General features: G+C 42.7%; 1 protein-coding gene across 1 annotated transcript in view; it reads right to left on the reverse strand.

The window, feature by feature from the left end:
* Positions 1–19,443, reverse strand: part of Efnb2 (ephrin B2) — a 45,536-nt gene that overhangs the window by 16,639 nt on the left and 9,454 nt on the right. Inside the window, exon 2 of the mRNA XM_008821575.3 lies at positions 5,352–5,635. Within this exon, the coding sequence (XP_008819797.1) occupies positions 5,352–5,635 (284 nt within the window). The remainder of the gene's footprint in view (positions 1–5,351; positions 5,636–19,443) is intronic.

The following is a 19,443-nucleotide window of genomic DNA, read 5'->3' on the forward strand; positions in this document are numbered from 1 at the left end:
CTCATTCTCTGTAAGAGTATTTAATACTACATTGAGTTGCTTCAAAAATCATAAAGATAAAGAAGATTCTGTGTCCTCCAGAGCCACAGCACCTGCAGGGCTAGTGAGCTGCAAAGTGGTAACTAGATTACAGGATTGTAGGTATGTCAAGACTCCCCCATCTGCGTCCTCTGGATCTGATAAAGAGCCTTCTGGCAAGCTCAGGCGATTCCAGAGCAAACCACACTTCTGCATGCTTTTTGGTCAAAGGAAGCCCAAGGACAAACAGACTTTAATGACACTCAAAGAAGACAAAGAGGGAAGATCTAACGACTAGATATTGCCCAGAGTGACTGAGGTGGGTAAATTTCTGCAATTTCATTTTATGCACAGACTGTAAATCAAGGATGGTGCTCCACCTCATTATCAGAGCAAAGCCTGGGTTTGCCTTCAGTCTCTAGCCTCTCACTTCCTCCCTGTCCAGTGTTAACCTGTAGTTAACCTGACATATCTTTCCCTGTACGAACTCACATCTATCTCATGAGCATGTGATACCATGATACCCGTTTTAAAGATGAGAAGACCTAGGCTGAATAACGGGGTTGAGTTACTTGTCCATTGTACTCAAGAGAGAGGGTAGCCAGACCCAGACTCAAAGCTCTGAGGTCAACCTGTGTCTCTTAGTGGGGTGAACAGGTTCTGAACCGGGTATGTCTTTTACTGTATGGTTTCTGGAAAGACTCAGGTGAGCATTCTTCTACCAGAAGAATAGTTGTAGAGAAAAACTGAAATGTGCTTTATGCTTCAACTCAGCAATCAGGAGCTACAGGAAGGCATCAAACACAAATCCTCGGCCCTAAGTCAGAGGACAGGAGTGACAGGCTGCTGTTGCAGCATCACTAAGCTGGATGCCAGTAATGACGGAAGTGTGGCTGGTGCTACATTTATCATACACAAGTAATTCATCGAATAAACTGCATAATCACTTTATGGATATTTTGTGTACTTACACATTCTAAAAGCCATTTTTATGTGAAGGGTACCCGAGAATGCCTGGCCTGTGGGATTGACTACTTTTCTAAGGAGGAGCACTATAGAAATACAGTGTACATTAGTGCAGCTTGCCACATCTATTATCCAGATTGAGTAGCTCAAAATCAGAAAAAAAAAAAAAACCCAGAAAAAATGCACACATAAGCTCAGCCAGAATAAGGAACACAATCTATTCTTTTGGCTCTTTAATAATATTATTTTGTTTGATTTGTGCAAAAATTTTACTTTGTGATTTTGTTCTGAAGCAGAATGCATGCCCCCCGCCCCCCAAATTAGTAAAGGTGCCTGTGGCTCAATTCCAGTTTTGCACACACTCCTTAAACAGGCCTAAGAAATGGGAACTCTTCTAGACTTACAAGGTCAGCTGAAAAGTGAGGGCTGACTCCAAAGAAGGCGCGTGGTGAGTTCTTCAGGAGTGTGTATATATGAGTGAACAATCAGGTAACTGAAGGCACACAGAAAATGGATGTTTTCTAACACAAACTGGATGGTCTACTTATAATACTATGTCCAACTGTTGAGAACTTCTCTTGAAAATGGGCACTATCAGAACACATAGTCATTTCACAGGTAATTAAATGAAGGACATAATGAAAAAATAACTACAGGTCATATAAAACCATGACTGTGTTTGTAAGGCCACTAAGAGTCTAAATGTAAAAAGGGGACTTTTCAGACCACATGGTCATAACAGCCCCATCTTTGAATCACTTCATGATTAGCAGAGTTTATTATGCAAATTAAGCCCAAGGCTAATTACTGAAATAGGTCACTTGAAAAAGTCAATTCTAAACATGAAGAAATTCCATATACACCATTTTGCCACATGTCAAAGCAAATAGTCATTGGGGAGGAAAATTAACAAGGAGGCATATCTCTACGACATGCCACTTCCTAAGGGAGCTTGCTGGGTACACAATGGACTTAAACCTACGCAACAGAATTAAGACCTAAGACTCTGGGCTCTTGGCCTAATTCTCCCCAAGCTCTGCTCAACTGAGAGACTGCCCAACACCAGCAGAGCCTATGTGGACTGTCCCCACTAGAGCACACCAAGCACCCATCCAAGTCATAGCTGCATGATACTCTGATTTTTCCAGGGCTGAAGGTGCTAACTTGGAATCAGCAGCTCACACCAGCCTTATTCACTGTTGCACAATAAACCAATGCTTTGAAATATTATACACTTATAAACCTGAGCACTTCCAATCATGCTGGTGGGCCCTGTCTCGACACACTTTTCTTCTGAAAGAAGAGTGTGACTGTGAAGGTGTGCACACATTGGGTTAGGAGGGAAATAGCTGACTTTTGCAAAGTGTTTTGGTGTCTTGGAATTCTTAAAAAAGCAATGCAAAGTCAATATTAACCTTTACAACTACTTTAAAGCTTCTTCTTGTCATTTTCCACCTCCTTTCTGGGGGAACTTATGGAACAATGGTGGAGTAGGTGAGAAATTGGCTTCTGGGGCTGGAGAGATGGCTCAGTGGTTAACAGCACTGACTGCTCTTGCAGAGGAGCAGATTCGATTCCCAGCACCCACATGGCAGCTACAAACTGCCCGTAACACCAGTTCCAGGGGAATCCGAAGCTCTCTTCTGACCTCCGTAGCTTTGCATGACACGGGTGCACTCACACACATGCAGGCAATACACTCATACACATAAAATAAAAATAATAAGTAAAAATTTGAAAAAAAAAAAAGAAATTGGCTTCTATATGTTCCCAGATATCTAAAATACTCTCTTCTACCTGTGACATAGGAGAAACCATTCAACTCTGATCAAAGGAACACTGGGCTTCCTGGAGAGGTCCTGAGCTACTCAACAGGCTCAATTGAAAGCCAAAGCTTTATTTTATTTAATTTATTTATTTATTTTATTTATTATCATTATTATTATTTTGGTCTTTTTGAGACAGGGTCTCCCTGTAGCCCCAGCTGTCCTGGAACACACTATGTAGATCAGACTGGCCTTGAACTCACAGAGATCTGCCTGCCTCTGCTTCCCAAGTGTTGGGATTAAAGGCCTGTGCCACCACATCTGGCCTCAAGGCTTTATTTAAAAAAAAATATTTTATTTATTTTTTATGTTATGTGTATGAGCATATTGCCTACATGTATGTAAATGCATTTATATTATACAATGCCCACAGAAGTCAGAAGAAGGTGTCAGATCCCCTGGAACTGGAGTTAGAGATGGTTGTTAACCACCATGTGGGTGCTAGAAACCAAACCCAAGTCTTCTGCAAGAGCACTCAGTGCTCCTAACCACTGAGCCATCTCTCCAGCCCCTCGCGGCTTTGTTTTCATTTATTTATTTATTTATTTATTTATAAATTAATAAATAAATAAGAGTCTTGCTATGTAGTTTAGGTTAGTCTTAAACTTGAGTTCCTCTTGCTTTAGCCTCCTGAATTACAAGATTTTAAGATGCCTTGACCACTGGGCCACCCCATGGTTTTATACTGTGAATCATTCTCTAGGGGCCAAAGTAGCAAGAAGCCTACAATAAACATGTTAATGTGCATAATGAGTTCTCAAAAAAAAAAAAGAGAGAGAGAGAGAAATGCCATTATTGGGCAGACAACTATTGTAATTATGGGTTAAACTATGTGTGTAAGTTCAAATCTCCTATGCACTGATAAAGGGTAGTTACACATGCTCCCTACACCATTCATTTACCTGTACTTTTTGTACATGATTTCAGACAGAAGGTTAAACCTTAGTATTTACTGAGCTTCCACTTGTTCTCAATGGAAAGATGGGATTTACAAAGTCATCTTATGGTGTCCTAATGGGAAAAGTGCAGGTCTGGTGGGTCCCACCATGTGGGAGCCCTGGGGGTCTGCTTTGGAATCACTCAGCTTTGGGATCAGACATGTATGTGGGAATGGCTGATCTCTTCAGGCACACCCCACCCTGTTCTTTCTCCTTCCATCTGGTGCAGTAACCTTCTTAAGGAACTCAGTTTCATTGTTGATTCATTACTAAAAAACTACTGTCAAGCTTCCCAAGCTTCAGTTTCTATTTATTTTTACCTTATAATGACTTTGTATCTTCTAGGATCATCCTATTATTTTACCACCCATCTGCCTTGTTTCAGCTCAGAATGTTTTATTTTCATTTTATAATAATTATTCCATTAAACACATAACTTTCCACTTTTCCTTTTCTTTGTTATTTTTGGAAACCTATGTATCATATTAGTTTCAAAAATAGGTTCTTGGTCTCTGTGGTATTTTTCAGTAATAGACAAGATAATTGCCTGCCTGTGACCACCTTTGCTTTAATTACTAATGTAAAAAATACACATTATGGAGCACAAGATAAATATATAGTGAATTACTGGTTCTGTGTTGTAAAGAGTTAGGTCACAACGGGAAAAGGCCAGACCTCCTATCTGATCACCAAGTAGCAGGGGAGCCCAGCCAGAGGTCAACTGCACTATGAGGAGCTGAATCCCAGGGAAACCCAGTAAGGACTGTAAGTCGAGGGCTCAGAGGCCAATCATTTGCCTAGCATGCACGAGACCCACAGTTTCATCTTGAGCACTGCAAAATTTAGAAAACACAAACAGTATAACTTGAACCCCCTTTCCCTCAATTAACCAAAATCTTACTGCTTGAATCATGTGGGCAGATGTCTTGGTATGCCAGATTTTGCCATGCCAAGATCCATGACACTGAAGAGAATTCTGGCTGGTGGCAGTTGGAATGTATGCACAGTACGTGTGTGTCAAGATGGAAACAGCCTTACAAGTGCTACTTCAGAAAAAACCCCAATGGATACACATCACCTACTCCCAAAGTGACGCCATATGTCCCCACCTGTAAGCCCACCCTTCCAACTTCTGAGCTCCACCTGTGTGGACTGATACCGTCAGGGTGAGGTGTACCACTATGTCACTGGTAGGTCCTAGCAGTGAAGCACAGTCCTTGGAACAGAACACATGCTAAATGAATGAGTGGATGGATGGATGGATGAAGAGAAAAGGCATTGCACAGATTTACCTATCAGACCCCACCAAAGGTCCTTAAAAACGGTTTCGTTAGTAGAGATGTTGAGAACCTTCATAAAAATAAACTTATTTCAATACTGTAAGAATCCTAGCAGGTTTCCCCCCTGCTGAATATTTATATTCAATTACTATTGCTAGTACAATTCAATCAATTAAAATTTCTTTGGGGGGGAAAAAGGACAAATATTCAGCAAAACTTTTTACCAGTTTGTTTACCATGGTAATTTTAAGGAAACAACTCAATACAAACCTAGTATAGCTTATTCTAATTCTTATAAAATAAAGGAATATAACTATACTTACATATAATGTAGTAATCTTTGTTCTTCTGAAATTCTAGACCCCACAGGTTAGGGCTGAATTCTTGAAACTTGATGGTGAATTTCACATCTTGGTCTGGTTTGGCACAGTTGAGCAGAGGGGTGTTCTCCTTCTTAATAGTGCATCTGTCTGCTTGGTCTTTATCAACCATATAAACTTTATAATATTCATACTGGCCAACAGTTTTAGAGTCCACTTTGGGGCAAATAATATCCAATTTGTCTCCTATCTGTGGGTATAGTACCAGGCCTTGTCCAGGTAGAAATCTAAAAGCATAAAAGAAAAGCCACTGAGTTGGTGAAAGTTAAAAGTGTTAATAATAGCTATCAAAGAACCAAACACTGCCAATGACCCCAAACCACATCTTCTCAGAGCTGCATGTTGAGTTACCAAAGGTGTATTGTTTCAGATTAAGGAATTAAGCTCAGAAGACAAAAAAACAAAAAACATGAACCCCTTCCTCTGAGCAATCAGGTCAGGTAGCCTGCTGACACTCAGTTCCCATCTCTACCCTTGGACTATTCCAGTATTCCTTTGTCCAACTTTACAACAACCTTTCCTGGGTGGTGAGTCAGACCTTCCCACCTGTTGTTATTTTTTAACCATTGGCATCTTGGTTTATTGGGCATGCCATAGAGAGATCTCATCAATTCCAGGAGCAGCGCCTGCCCTAAGAGTTTCTTACTCTACCAGTTTCATCTGCTGTTGATGTTAATTAACAGACAAGTTTCATCAGGAATGTTTCAAATTACTTATCATAATTAGTCAGTCACAGATCAAACAATGGGTTTTTTATTACACAGAACAAAAGAAATGTCTTACAAACCCATAAAAGATAACCAGAAATAATTAGTGGTATATTGATTCTGCTGCAGGACTCAGGGTCCTCTTCTTCTAGGACAGGCACTCTCCTAGCGCTACAACTCTTCTCTTTCCCGTCCCTTGAGATGTATTTGCTCCAATTAATTCTTAGAAGTAAATCTTTAAAATTAAGTCTATGGATACAAAATTCCGTGACTGCTTCCAGCTAAAAGCTTTCCTCCTCCCTTTCCTTTTTTGCTGGCCATGCTGCTGAAAGATCTTTACTAATGGGGAGTTTCTCTTAGACACTGAAACAGGAGCTTCCTAATGAACATCCTTCTGTAAGTGCTAACACTAACAACACACTCAGAAATCATGGCTAGGAAGGGGCCAAGCCGGCAGTCTCATTAAAATATTAAAGCTGAGAACAAAGCCTCACCTCCCAGTCCTGCCTGCCCCAGCTCCGGGATTATTTAACCAGAGATGTACCAGTCAAGATGACCAATGGGGCCAGAATGGGGCCCAGAAGGCAGCAACAGATGAAGCAGGGAAGACACAGGATATCCACACTGAGGGGATGATTTATATAATGAGAGGTGCCGGCTTTCAGTGTATGGGGTGGGTTACAAAGCAACACAAAATATAACTTATACTGTAGATTCACATTTAAAACTGATATGAAATTAAAAAAAAAATTCACACATATGTCCATCCCTTATTCCCTCCCTCCAGCTCCTACCGTCCCCCCTCCAACATATCTCCCAAACCAACTTTGTGTCTCTATTTTATTTATTTATTTTTTGATAGATAGCATCTTTTAAAAAATTTTTAATGGAATTTTTGTATATTTCATACAGAACATCTTTTTAAATCATCTTTATACCCCCTTCCCCATTGGCCCCCTTCCATAGCTCCCCCATGCCCCAAGGGAATTTATGCATTCTGTCATTTGTATTAAGGCCTATCCTGTCAAATTAATGTCCCCAGACGTCCCTCAGTACAAATTCAGCCACTGAGATCTAGTCAATCTGCCTAGAGTCCCTCCCTTTAAGATCAGTTCTTCCTCACCCAGCAGTAATCAGCTGCCAATAATTCTTCAACTAAGATTGGTGCCTGCTGTTCATTTTCACAGTTCTGTGTTTTTGTCTGCTTAAGTTTGCATGAGTCTTGTGCATTCCTGTAGGTTTGTACAAGATGGATCCCTGGGACCTGTAGGACTATTTCCGTATGGTCGTGCACCTCTTCCATGGTTCTTTTTTAAAAATATTTTATTTATTATTTTTATTTTATGTGTATGGGTGTATTGCCTGCATGTAGGTAAGGATAGCATCTTTTAAAAAATTTTTAATGGAATTTTTGTATATTTCATACAGAACATCTTTTTAAATCATCTTTATACCCCCTTCCCCATTGGCCCCCTTCCATAGCTCCCCCATGCCCCAAGGGAATTTATGCATTCTGTCATTTGTATTAAGGCCTATCCTGTCAAATTAATGTCCCCAGACGTCCCTCAGTACAAATTCAGCCACTGAGATCTAGTCAATCTGCCTAGAGTCCCTCCCTTTAAGATCAGTTCTTCCTCACCCAGCAGTAATCAGCTGCCAATAACTCTTCGACTAAGATTGGGACCTACTGTTCATTTCCAGTTCTATGCTTGTTTTTTTTTCTGTTTGAGTTTGCATGAGTTTTATGCTTGCTGACACTATTGCTACAGGTTTGTATGAGAAGGGTCCCAGGAGCCTGTAGGACTTGCTATGGTCATACACCTCCTCCCTGGCTCTTAAAACATCTCTTTCTATTTTAAACCACCCCCTGCTACTTTTTAAGGAAGAAAAAATTGCATGTGCTCAAGGTCACTTGTTATTTTCTTAGGGATGTCACCCAAAGAGAGGGTGGTCCCCTGACACCAGTTTATTTTATTCGTTTTTATTTTATTTTATTTTTTTTATTCCAATGGGTTTATTCTTACACACGGCACCATACAGAGCAGCACAGGTCACTGAGCTGGGCCCGCCCCTCACAAAAGAGCAAGGACATGAAATACGGAGGGCATGATGAGTACGCAGCCCAGGTGCCAGGGTGTAAGTGAAGGGAGGGCAAGGAGAGGTGGCCCAGTGGGGCTGAGGGCTGGCTAGGAGAACAGGGCACAACAACCAAAGACAGAGTCTCACAGAATAGCTCTGACTTGCCTAAAACCTTCTATGTATAACAGGATGGCACCAAACTCACAGAGATCTCTGCCTTCCTCTACCTTCAGAGTGCTGAGATTAAAGACAATATGTGCTCTACGATGCCTGGCCAGGTACTAGTTTTTTAATTGCTGTTGTTTCTTTAATTAAATCAGTCCCTTTAGTAAGAACATACAATAGTCACTGTTCACTCATTTAAAAAACAAAAGTGGAGCTGGGAGAGATGTCTCAGCAGGAAAAGGTGCTTGCAACCAAGTCTGATGACCTGAGTTCAATTCCTGGGACCCACCTGGTAGAAAGAGAGAGAATCAATTCCTGCAAGCTGTCCTCTGATTTCCGGGAGTACACTGCTATGTGTGTACCCACGTATGTACATACAGGCCCACACAGAGGAAGATGAATTTTTTAAAGTGATGGACAGGATTTAAGATGAAATTTTTCTTGAAGCAGAACTGAAAATGAATTTATAGAACAGCGACAAATTTAAAACATTCATGTGTGCACTGTTGAAGAATTCTCTAAAACTTTCAACAACTGAAGATCATCAGTTTAGCGAGGAACTCTCTGGAAACTGTAAAGTCCAGCCCCGGGGGGCCTGAAGGGTCCTCAGAGTACTTCCTCAACCCCTTTCTCTCTGGGTAGGGTCTTCCTGTTAAATAAAATTCAACTGAGCTTCAATGTAGACTGAATAATAATGTTTGTAGTCCTCTCCGCCCTCTCCCAGAGGTGATTCTAAAGTGTTAAAACAGGGACAGAGTGGCTGGCAATGGCTACTAAACTAAATTCCAGGGGCATTAAATTGCTCACCTTCCTGATCCTCTTACCCTTATTCCTGACCTTTTAATGGAATCGTCAATGCTCACACAAGCCAAAGGCCAAACACAAGGGCCAATTCCTACCTGGGGCTTCGAACATTTGGTAGCCTAAACCAGCTCCTCTGAGAGCTGGCAGAAAAGAACATCCTGGAAGTGCTAACTAGTATTGGTACCAGTTTCCTAAATGACAAGAGAAACCTTTTGAAGCCAGCTCTGTCCTTCAGGTGAGTCTACTTTCTGCTTTCACTGTCTTCCCAGGGTGTTTCCTAGGCCGTCCATTTCCCAGGCCATCCATTTTCTCAGTTCCTTAAGGAGGGTGTCTGATACCCAGCCAAACAGTGCATCTGTGCCAGTCTCAGGAAGCCCCCTCCACCCTCACAGCATCTCTTTTAATGTGTGGCTCACTAAGCTCTCTTTACTCACAATTCTCCCCAGATTCTGGTTCCCTCCAAGACAGCTTTTCACTGCTTAACTAAGGCATCATAGGTAGCTTCCTCTACCCAGAAAGTCCCCAGGGGTCCTTTCAACATCAGGTCACCAGTCCTAGCTCTCACAGGTCCTGATGAACTGTGGTCAAGGACACAGGAACACCAGCCAGGGTAACATCAAGAATTGCTGTATTTTAGAGGACATTTTCAGTAGACACAAATCACAAAAATAATTTAATGAGTCTTTTAATTCATTTTGCAAATAAGCTATACTTCCTCAAGGTTTAGTTTGATTCACTGTATGCCATTCAGTGATGGAGCGGCATGGTGACCTGTGAATGCTTACCAGAAAGCATGGCGGAGGAGTGAGGTGCACATATACAATATGGTTCTGCCCAAACCTACTGCTCCTAAAGCTTCAACGAAGGTCAATTTGCCTTTCAGGGTACCTTACAGTAAAAATCGAGATGGGAATTTGATCTTTTGCCTATAAAAAGCCACTGTTCCAAGAACTCACTTTTTAAAAAATAGCCTCTGCCTGGCAATTTATAGGAAAGAACCCAGCACTACAGTGCTGGAGAGTTTGTGTTGGAAGTCTATCTGGAAGGTTGGCACACCTTCACTTCACTTGGTAGGCCTGTGTTCTCAGAAGTAGGAGTGTGGCTAAGCAGAGGAGAGCCATCACAGATGGAAGGCAGACCTCCGGGAAGCTGGCACCTTCCCAAAGCCAGGTACTGCAAACAAAAGTCCTAACAACCCAAACTGGGGTTTTGCTTTGAGACAGGGTGTTATAGAGTGCTGTCCTCCAAGCATGTTGGTTGTTGTTTTCATCAGGGCCCAGCTGTGACTACTTGGGAGCATCCTTTGAGATAGGGCCTGTTGACTGCTGGCACTCTCTTACAGAGGGAAGGGGTGCAAAGGGTCACTGCACCCTCACCTGTCCTAGCTGTACATGGACTCAGGGTCTTAGGAGGTGCTAATTCATGGACTGGGAGTAGATGGACTAGGGAAGGTGACTAAAGGGGGACTCCATCCATGCTGCTTTATGGTCACCCACCATTCTACACACAATCTTCCATTCTCTGTAAATAAGCCCAGTGAGCTCACAGGTTCCCCAAGCTGGACTTCAGTGGAATAGTACTTTGGTTTGGTGTCCTATAAGAAGGAAGGACATTGTCTACATCTCTCCAGAGAAAGAGTTCCCACAACACAGGGTCTCAAGTATCCCAACCTGGCCTGGAACTCACTGTGTAGGTGAAGCTGGCCTTAAACTTGATCCTCCTGCCTCCACCTCCCAGGTGCTGGTATTACAGGCCAAACATGCACCACAGCACCCAGCAAACTGCATATTTTTGCTCCAGATGCTCTGAGTGACGACATTAAAAGATGATGATCAGATCAGGAGCTTACAACTCCGCTCCCTGAGGCAAGCAGTGATTTCACACCAAGGAGTCAATGGGCTGCCACACTGTAATGCTCAATAAATAACAGTGGAAAACCACAAGTGAGCAAACAGAAGCTAACATTTACATACATTGTGGACAAACTATGTGCAACTGATGTCAGGTCACAAGCTGCACTAGAGCTCTGAAGACAGGCCATTTCATGGGGGACAGGGGGATGCAGAGGAGCTAAGCTGAGTTGAGGATCCCACTGAACATCCTTGGGCAGTTTCTGACCCTGGATTTCTGGAAGCATCTGTAAGTTTCCACAGCCTTCTGCAATCCCTCCTTGCTTAAAACACAAGGAAGCTGGTGCCATCCAGGGCCACTAATCACAAACTATAGCAGGTTGGAGTATTGCTCCTTGAGGTCCCACCCCAAGGTTTCATTTGAGCACTGTACACGCAAGCCTACCTCGCAGAAGTCCCGGGAGCCGGTTCAATGGAACAGGAAAAGGCCCTGCCCTTCTCGGTTCTCACTGCATCTCATTAGTGTCCAAATCTGGTTTCATGAAACACATGTTTTTCTAAATCAAGCTTTTCATAGATAAGCCATGAAGTTAAAGGAAATGGAGAAAAAGTCAATATACAGGCAGGCTCTGAGAATCCTGCAAGAGCTGGTAGTGGAGCTTCCTGTTCAGCAGGGTGCTCTGAGGTGGGCCCCCTAAGCCCTGGGTTCAAGGGGGTGGTCACCTGGCGTCCCTTGCCCCAGGAGGCCAAGAACCAAAAGGCAAGGAAGAAATGGCCAACCACCCAGAATTTGTGTCTTAGATGTAATGTTAGAGAGGGATTCCAGACAATTCAGGCAGGGAGAGTGTATACCAAAGGCTAATGGGGTGTTTCTCAAGTAACCACCTTTTAAACACAACACAATGAAATTTGTATGTGATAATCTAGTAGATGAAGAGAACTCTGTTTCTGAACCTATGGATTTGGACTTCACTTCTTCAAGGGTTTTTAGAAAGGCTAAGCCATCAGACCTCATATGCATCTGCACCTTGGGTATTTGGGGATAGTCACCAATATGTTGATCAAGGGCTGGCTTTGAAAGTGTTAAAAAAGTTATGATGAGGACAAGTGGCTAATGCTAAGTTACTTCTGATGATCTATGGTGGCATCATATTCAGATTTGCTTTGGCCTGTAGAAACTGTCAAAACAGTCACAACCTGGACCACTTGTGGAAGAAGCTGTTCTTGTTAAACTTTGCTAAAAAGTCTGCTAATTTTCAATTCCCGAAGAAAAAGCCAGGACACCAACAGTGTTTCTGACCTAACAAGGAGAGAGAACAGAGATAGGTCTTTCCCTCTCTGGGCCTGGCTACTAAGCATCAGCACCAGCACACTGCTGTCTGCCTGGGAGGAGCACACACAGTCCCAGGCCAGCCTCAGTCTGCTCCCAAGCTCTGGTGCACTTTCCCTGGGGAGATCGTGGGGGTGGGGGTCCCAAGCAGAAACAGGCCACTCCCCTGGTTTTCCCCAGTGAATCATTTCCAAGCAAACAATGGATTCCATGACTTTGAATCAGATACAGAGACAATAGAATGCAGGGGAAAATGGAAACTGAACTAGGGCTTCCAAAGCCAGCAGGCCTTAAGTAAAATGATTTGATACTAGAATCTATTTTTACCTGTGGCTTACCTGTCTATTTAATTCAAGTTTGAAGAAGTTCTTCCCAAACTAGACTCTATGGAATTCTACATGGGATGCTTTGGATGATAACTCTAATGATCTAAATTAGACATTAATGTTTAGTAATTTAAATTAGATCTCTAATAATTTAAATTAGACATCCTCAACTTCATTTTCCTAATTGTAAAAACTTCTATTACCATTATGCGACATAATATTCTTTAATGTTCATAGTCAAGTACATAGCAGAATTAATGAGGAACAGAGCAGTTCTTAACCTGCATGTGAACCCAGGCTGGTTATAGATACTAGCATAATGTACAGGTAGCATAAGAGCTGCTGAAGTTCAGGAGGCTGTAACATGTATTACTGTGGGCACAGCAGATCACTCTGTCGTGATATCAGCTCTGGATCCTCTGCTGGCCAGTACTGTGTCCCTAGGAGTCTGGGGTCAGATGGAGCCAGCATTTGCCAGCTCTATGTTTGAACTTCGCCTGGGGCCATAGGAGATGAAGTGCTTAGAGGCAGCTGAGTGTGGACCCCAAACCACACAGTCACATCTCTCCACCCCGTTCTTCCTATTTACCCTATGTTTGCCCTGAGGGAGAAACCATAACATCACGGGCCTCAGAACAGATAGCTCATGACTTCTTACGTGTTTCTTCATGTTGGCAAAAGACTTAGATTAACACAGAAGGTTTCCAAATCACCAAATGGCTGCTTGACGCTAATGTAGTCTGTTAGCACACAGGTGGAGGAGAGTCAACTTGCTGGGTCTCCCAGAAGGGATGGACACGAGAAGATAAATGACCACGAGCATGCCAGAGTCACCATGCCAACAGGGGCAAGTCAGCACTACCAAGTGCAAAAATATCAAGCTGATACGGAACAAAGAGACCAGCACAGAAAGGTACAGATAGGAACGGTCACTTTCCTCATCTACCAAACGGAGCCAGGCAAAGCCCCACCAGAGATGACAGTAAACATTTCCTATTTTGGCATCATTAGGGGAGGTGTGCAGCACCTGAGTTTATGCAGCAGGATGCTGTAGGTCACAGCCATAGGCAAACAGAAGCAGGGGATGGGAGACCCTCACAGTAAGTTTTTCTATCTGCAGATCATTGCCAAACAAAGTAAGACTCACACGTGGAAATACGGTACACCGCACTGAAAACTATATCTTTCCATACATTAAAAATTACATATAATCCTGTCACATGCTTTGTAATGCTATTTCTGCCAACGACTGACTGCATATAACTAGGTGGCCCATAAGATTTACACTGCCTTGTGAAATCACAGCTATTGTAGTTTGGGTGAGTACATTGCCATGCTGTTCACATGATGATCAGATCACCTGAAGACACATTTCTAGATTTCCCATGGTTAGGCAACTCAGTACTCTCTATGATCACAGTACATAGATGACTTACTCAGGCTGAAGACAGACACATCTGTAAAATGTGTTGTACACTGTGCTCACCAGAGACCAATGCACAGACACGTATGCACCACGGAGTTACCTGCAGCCATCAGGGACTAGAGAGAGCCTATGATAATTTCTAGCTTTCTGTGGGTTTTAAAATTCTCTTCAGTAAAGAATGATTTTGAGAGTGGACTAGACATTACTTTTTAATGTGTAGCTTTGAAAGCTAAATTTGCTGGGTCTGATGATACAGTTCTGTAATCTCAGCTACTTAGAAGGCCGAGGCAGTAAGATCACAAGTTCAAGGCCTGCCTGGGCTACAGAGTAAGTTGAAGTTCAGCCTAGGTGACTTAGTGTGACCATGTCTCAAAATTAACAGTGGTAACTGAGAATACAGCTTAGTGTTAAGAGTACTTGCCACAAAAATTAAAACAAACAAAAACAGATAAAAAGCCTTGAAACTGTACTATCTTTTAGGATTAACTTTCATAACTGATTTTTAAAATGTTTACCATTTGTAGACTTTCTAACTTTCTGATGCAATTCCTTAGAAAACAAACATATTGACGGAAGTCCCAAAGTGTGGCCTATGTAAAAAAAGAGTCCCCAAATCTACAAATGTAGAACAAATGTGTACTCAAAGAAATGAAAAGTAAGGGATAAATACGTTAGACTTATCACTGAACAAATCAGAAAGTTGGCTGACATTGTTAAGGAACACACATTCTAACTTTGCAAACAGCCTTATCTTAGAATTAGCAATTCTAAACTCATATTCCTAAGACAGCACTCTAGATCAATGATACTTCAAGTTTACCACATTTTGGAAAACATACTTTTATCCATAAAATGCTTTTATTATTATTTTAAGTGAGTAGTGAAGGCCATTGGGAGGGGGAAAGCCAGTGTGTAACCTCATTTGCCTGCCATCTGCATGTAAACTCAGTGCCGTGTGGCTGTGGCTGGTCAGTCTGGTTACCCCTGACAAAGGAGTAACTGCAGCTGTTCACCATCAGTCCAGGCCCTGAACTCTGCTGTGCCTTTGTAGGGGCGAGACCAGAGAGACCAGCATTCACACAGCAGACAGAGATTCCTCTGGGGTGCTCTTGCACTTGGGAACATAAATACTCCAGAAGAATGGTTTCACATCCCAAGAGTGTGAACTTGATGTAAACAGAATATTCAGCCTTGCATTACTTCCACTTACTGCTAGAGTGCCACTGCAGCTTAATAAGCTAATCTAGAAATGCCCCCAACAGAAGCGTTACTATAAAATGAGTAAGTAGTACCCAGGAAAAGCACGGCAATATCTTCCCTAAGAAATGCTTGGGAACCCTTTCTTTTTTCCTTTTTGGTGGATAGCACTTTACTGCCCCCTTTGGCACTTTAACATCAGAACATGTTTGACACAGACTTATTCTGAAACCAGAGAAATCGTGGGGTGTTGCTAGCTCTAGGGTGTCAGGTTCACATAGAACTTGGTTACCAGATACCACTGCTTAGAGTAACAACTAATTACCTTGAAACTTCCAGCAAGTGCACCACTATCTTCTCAGTGGCTTCAAACCTCCAAGAAGTAACGTAGTAATTGGAGGCTTTAACTGACATTTTCTGCTTTAATTTGAATGTGTATGTGTGTTGGAACAAGTGCCTGTTTTCACAGGTGCCCCTTTCTTTCACAGGTTTCTAAAACAAATACCACCTGCAATTTGAACCTGATTTATTCAAGGATAAGAAAAGGGGCCTAAAAGCAGGCTGTACAATTGGGGACCATTAAAGTGTTATAAATTCGAGACAGCAAGGAGGGAGGTACATTTCAAACTTCACACCAACCACAAGCAAAACCTTTTCAAGAAGAGAAAGAGGAGAAGTGCAGAAATTCAAGCGCCTGAACAGACAGGCACACAAACCAGTTCAGCAACTCTTCCGAGTGAGGGACTAGGGGACAGGGGACGGGGACATGGACCTGTGCACTCAGAAGAAGGAATTAAACTATAACCTAAAGAAAGTTCTATTTACCAAATCCTAATTTGCAGAGACAGAAGTTGAGGGCCTGCTTCTTGGTTCAATGACTTCAACTTGCATTTGCCAGTCTGTGGCGAGGTGGATACTTTCCTTTATACTTATTAATTTCCCTCTGTCCTTCTACAATTACCTATGAGTCAAAATAATATTAGATTTCACAGCTTAGAGTGCTGCACAACGGAAAACTGATGCCTTTTGATGCTAATCTTGCTTTTTTTATTTGTGATATAATGATCAAAACCACTGGTAACTAAAGTAACTTCCATTTTTGAAATGTACAAAGATAATAGTCTCACAATTTACAGGGTTTTACCAGAAAAATAATACAAGTATTTTATTACATTTCTATCCATGCTGATTTCTACTACCTAAATACCTCCAGTTCACAAAGGGGTATGCCTGTAGCAAGCTGAGGTTGAAAATGTATTTTCTACTTGTATCTTAATTATGTCCAAGTCAGACTAACTGTGTAGTGCACAGATAACCACTGTTGTCGTTTCACAAACTAAGAGACACTATTTAAATCTGCTATGAAGCTAAAAACAAAACTAGGTCTTCATTTACATAATTGATCAGAGCACATTCTTTGACAATGCTATTTCCTCAAAAAAAAAAAAAAAAAAAAATTCATAAATTCTATCACAAAAAAAAAAAAAAGAATTCATAAATTCTATCACCACCTAAGGCAAGATCTGGGGCTTAAAGCATGAAGCTGGGATGCTGGAGGTGTGCAGTGAACAAGCAAGGGGAGTCACCGCGAGTCAGACTGCCTCGCTGGCAAGGCGACCAGGCCGGCTCCACAACTGAAACTGGGATTTCATAACCTCAGAGACAGGAGGTGTTGCAGGCTTGTTTCCCAACTGTAATTTGCTAGCACCTGTACGGTCATGTTCCCAGCCGTGCTTTCAGCAAGAGTCTATAAAGGAAGGTGGAACCCACATTATTTATAGGCGAGGCCCCAGAGAGAAAGATACCTCTCACAAAGCGTCCGAAAGGCCTCTCCAGCTGGTTCTGTTGTTTCAGGGCCATTTGTTTCTGTACCTGAGTGGGAAAGTCACAGGGATGAAAGCCACATGCACATTTGACAGGGAGTGAGTGGCTTGTCATTCTAAACACCCAGAGGCAGGGAACTCAGGAGCAGCACTAGGTGCATGCACCATGCCCTCAGCCCTCCGTCCCTCTCATCCCCACCATCACACATTTCCTTTTTCATTTCAAAAAGTTTCACCTATGAAGAGCAGTTCAGCCATGTCTTACTAAGATGAAGCTTTTCCCTTTGGGGAATACCCAGCAAACAGGTCCCTGCCTCCTACAGGGACTGGCCCTCCTGGCACAGCAGCACTCCACAGGGGCTTCTGCAATGGAAGCAGTAAATCTGTGATAGACAGAAGAGACCATGAACGTCTCTCAGTCCTCTCAGTTTGAGAAGGGAGACTCCTGGCCAGGCAAGCACAGTAAGCCTAGCAACAGCACTTTATAAGGCTGTGTGCATTGTTTTACAAGCCCCTGAATGGCTGCTTCCCAGCACTTCCTCTTTCCCAGGCTCCAGAGGAGGGGTCAGGCCCAAGTTCTTATGGGTGTGGTAGGACACAGCTTCCTACCAACACAGCCAGTGGAGAAGGGGAAGAAGAGATGGAAGAGAAACCATATAGGTCACAAATCTGCTACCACCATATGGAGGAAAGTGGGATCCGGTACAGACCTGAAACAGATAGCCCAGAGCTGTGTGTGACAGTGTGTGAATGGTGTTCTGTCACTCTCTTCAGCGGCCTCGGGCAGTCTGAATGGAATTGCCCTAACCAAAATACAGAACACTCAGAAGACAGGTACCAAAAGTTACTCCAGCAGGCTGCCACCAAAGAAAGAAAAATGGGCAGGAAGGAGATGAGAGGGCACCATAGCATCATTTTAAGAGAGGTGAGATCTTGTTGTCTGGCCCTTGGCTGGCTGCTTGTTCTGCAGGTAAGCAGAGCGGAGAAAATGCAAACCCAGAGGCACCACTGTGGAGTCCAGAGAACCCCAGGCCCACCAATATTCACCGCCTGGCTTCCTTAAACAAACTGCTCCAAACTTGCAGAACATCAAAAGCCAGATGGGCTGAAATGAATGAATCCACAGGCAAGAAGCCAGACTCCCCGTTTGCTGTAGAAATAGGCCTGGACTTGATTTGAGCCTTCTCAGTTCTGACAAGCTGGAAGCTGGCACAGATCCCAAAATCCAAAATAAAATGGCATTTAATTGTGACTAGACTCTAAAAAAGATGTCATACTACCTCCTTAGCCTGACACATACTCAGCATCGAATTGGCGACAAGTCTCTTGAAAATCTGACCTCTTTCTCCCAGCGAAAATCAATTAAATTTGTTTTTTAATGGATGAGTGTATTGCCTGCATGTATGTAAGTGCACCCGTGTCATGCAATGCCCATGGAGGTCAGAAGAGGGTGTCGAATTCCCCTGGAACTAGAGTTATGAATGATTGCTGGTTGCCATGTGGGTGCAGAAAATTGAACCCAGGTCCAGTGCAAGAGCAGTCAGTGCTCTTAACTGCTGAATCATCTCTCCAGCCCCCATCATTTAATTTTTTAAAAAGAAAATGTGAACAGTCAAAGGAGTCATTCACCATAGATACATTATTATATTCTGTAGAAACTGCCTAGTCCTCCTTCAGACTGGCTGATGACTGCTTCCAGCACGTATGACCTTTTCAGATTGGAGATTCAAGGGGTCCCTTTAGAAGGTATCCAGCAGGAGAGGGGGACTCACACTCAACACTTCCCTATCCTCTACCTTGTGTGGACTGCTTTGAGCAAATACGCACTTAACTTACCCAATAACAAACTCCCCCCTGCTACAGTACAAAAAGAGACAAAACAACTAAGTAGCCAGCACCTCGGTTCAAATCTACGTGTTAGCTGCCTGTGTCCTCAGGTAACTTAGCCAATCTTGCCTCAGTTTCCTTACTGGTAGTAAGACGATAAGAGTTCTTCCTGTAAGTGGCTGCGATGAAGGTTTAATAAGTATGTGTCCAGAAGTTGGTGTGTGATAAGTACTGTACACAACTGCTGTTATATAATACAGGGTCCACCAGGAAGAAGTTTCTAAACGACTGTCATGCAAGATTAATGCAAAAATGCTACACTGCCCACCCCAGAGGTTGGAGTCATATATTCTCTCAAGGACTAATCTCTTTATCAGAATATAGAATGGGTTCAGACTAAGACCCTACTTCCAGTGCACATCTGAACAGTTGAACAACAGTGTGGAGAACATGTGTTCTAAGAAAGCAGTAGGCATGCAGAGGAAGAGTGTTTAGCCTGGT

The sequence above is a fragment of the Nannospalax galili genome, unplaced genomic scaffold (assembly GCF_000622305.1).
Source record: "Nannospalax galili isolate Female #2095 unplaced genomic scaffold, S.galili_v1.0 scaffold1068, whole genome shotgun sequence".
NCBI lineage: Eukaryota > Metazoa > Chordata > Mammalia > Rodentia > Spalacidae > Nannospalax > Nannospalax galili.